Source organism: Gastrolobium bilobum, unplaced genomic scaffold (genome assembly GCF_033153095.1).
Source record: "Gastrolobium bilobum isolate Gb01-03AN ecotype WA unplaced genomic scaffold, APGP_CSIRO_Gbil_v1 utg20371, whole genome shotgun sequence".
Taxonomy (NCBI): domain Eukaryota; kingdom Viridiplantae; phylum Streptophyta; class Magnoliopsida; order Fabales; family Fabaceae; genus Gastrolobium; species Gastrolobium bilobum.
The window spans coordinates 381,668-384,331 of NW_026898065.1; the positions used below are offsets into that span (position 1 = coordinate 381,668).

General features: G+C 38.0%; 1 protein-coding gene across 1 annotated transcript; it reads left to right on the top strand.

Annotated features, from left to right (window-relative positions):
- The first annotated feature begins 382 nt into the window (after nt 1-382).
- Nucleotides 383-2,357, top strand: LOC133312532 (RING-H2 finger protein ATL46-like). The gene has a single exon (XM_061513747.1). The coding sequence runs from the start codon at nt 855-857 to the stop codon at nt 2,028-2,030; it is 1,176 nt and encodes a 391-aa protein (XP_061369731.1). The 5' UTR covers nt 383-854; the 3' UTR covers nt 2,031-2,357.
- The last annotated feature ends 307 nt before the right edge of the window (nt 2,358-2,664 follow it).

The window sequence follows — 2,664 nt, forward strand, 5'->3', positions numbered from 1 at the left end:
TCTCAAATTTAATGTGTGACACATGACCTACCAACGTAGGATCACTAGCAGAATTCAAAAACAGAGCCTTTTTTTCAACCCACATTAATTATGTGTTAACGTTCTGTTAAAGGTCTTAAGATGGAGATAGATAAAAAAGACTAAACATTTATAAATTTAAATTTTGAGACACTAAATAACAGTATTAGTAGCAAATGAATATATTTAATAAAAAAAATAATCCCTCAACTCGATAAAGTCAAAGGAGACAAATCCTAAATACTGAACCCAAAATAACATGTCACACTCCCCATGCGGAATTTAAATCACTTGCACGCGCCATTATAGCGAGTGGGATTAAGATTTTTTCATGTTTCTTTTTTGTCATCCCTTACCTCCAACTTTGGGAACAGGTTCTTCTTTCACTCTTTGGAATTGGATTCTTTCCTTCTAACCTCAAAGCAACTTGGCAAGTTTGGATCACAAAGATAGAGAGAGAGAAACAGAGAGAGAGAGAGAGAGAGAGGAAAGTGTTCACATTTCACTTTTCTCTTCCCACTCAAGATAGGAATTTTTTTTGTTTCTGGTACCTTGAAAAAAAAGCCTTTGAAGAAAAACATAAGAGGCTCATTTTCAAAACTTCAAGAGAAGAAAACACCAAAATGGTGAACTACCCATGAACAAGTTAGGTGAGTTGAGTTCAACATATTGTGCCAAAACAACAAATATTGTAGAGCATATATTTTCTGTCTGAGAGTTGAGTGTAAAAAGCTGAGATTTTGGGGGGATTTTGTTCTATGTAAGTGTTAAGATGTGACTAGGATTGTGTTGATTGAGGAACATATTTTTATGGGTATGCTTTTGTGTTCTGTGGAATGTCAGAAAACATGTATCCTAGGTGGTTTTTTGACCATACCCATTTGAAGATGGCTTGGATTCAGCATCAAATTCAGCAAAAAGATGGTTACTTGAGCTACCCACCACCGGTTTTGTCTTCATCTTCATCCCCATACCCTGGTGCTGGTTTTCACAAGGAACCAATGTCTTCTTCTTCAACAACACCACCACCTTCATCATCTAGTACTAGGATTAGTCCAGCTGTTCTTTTCATTATAGTGATTCTTGCTGTTCTGTTTTTCATTTCTGGTCTCCTCCACCTGCTTGTTAGATTTCTCATGAAGCACCCATCTTCTTCTGCATCTGCTCAATCTAATAGACACCATGAAATTTCTACCTCTGATGCTCTCCAAAGACAGCTGCAACAGCTCTTCCATCTCCATGACTCAGGTCTGGATCAAGCTTTCATTGATGCACTTCCTGTTTTTCTGTACAAAGAGATTGTGGGTCTGAAAGAGCCATTTGATTGTGCTGTTTGCCTGTGTGAGTTTTCTGAAAAGGATAAGCTGAGGTTGCTACCTATGTGCAGCCATGCTTTTCATATCAGTTGTATAGACACTTGGCTTTTGTCAAACTCCACATGCCCCCTTTGTAGAGGAACCCTCCTTACTCCTGAATTTTCTGTTGAAAACCCGATATTTGATTTTGATGATCTGAGGGAAGATGATGGATGCCCATGTAATGTGGAAAATGGATTCACTACTAGACAAAAAACAGTTATGGTTGAAGACACTGTAGATAAAGGAGTTGTCCCTGTGAGGCTTGGTAAATTCAAAAAGCTGAATGTGGAGGATGTGGAGATTGGAGTAGGAGAAACAAGTAGCAGTAATTTGGATGCAAGAAGATGTTACTCATTGGGATCTTACCAGTATGTGGTTGGCAATTCAGACCTCAGGGTAACCTTGAACCATGACCACAAAGATCACAATACAAGGCTCACTAAAGAAACTGAACATGGCGAGAAGCTTTCACTGGAGGGGGATATGGAAGCAAAGAAGATTAGAAGTGTGAGTAAAGGTGACAGCTTTTCTGTGTCCAAAATCTGGCTGTGGCCGAAGAAGGGAAAATTTTCTAGCTCTTTGGAGGCTCAAATTGGCATGCCATCTTACCTTAATACAGATTTGCAAGGGAAGAGGGGAACAGAAGGGGCATGAAAGGTATCCAGATTATTATTCTTTCACTTAAATTCATTTTAATCCATTGGTTAGAGCTTCCCTTGCCTTAGAATTCCAAAAAATTTTGGTGTGCTAATTTTGAAATTGTGATGACTGATTGTGGCATGATATTGATGTATTATGATTCTACGTTAAGAAGATATAAGAAATACATCCCCTTCTTTCTTCAAACAGATATCCTAACTAGGTAGGTTGTATGATGAAATTGGATTTTTGATAACAAATTTTGTTCTATCTTATTTGGTTATGCAATGTGCGAACATCAACAAATCCTTGCTAGATTTATTAACACCCTAGTCCTACAAATTTTACCATTTTACTCATTGAATTTGGTTGTGGAGCCAAGCCTGTTTCAAAGCCAGACTTGTCTCTTCCTGTGTCAATGTTATCTTAGCATCAGTATGTCTAATTCCATCATGGCTAGTGGCAAGTGTGTTTGCTTTCTTTGCTTTTTGAGGCTTTTGGTTTTGTTTAATCTTCTTTACTTTGTTTGTTGCACATACTTTTTGGGAGTGTGTGAGTGCAAACTTTTTAGGCTGGGCAGTTGGGCAGTGATGGTGGGATCCATGAAAACTGGTATGACAGAACCTATCCATCATGTGATGAATTTTGA

What these genes read in the sequence shown, in the direction of transcription:
- LOC133312532 (XM_061513747.1), top strand. Translation starts at nt 855, where the DNA reads ATGTCAGAAAACATGTATCCTAGGTGGTTTTTTGACCATACCCATTTG.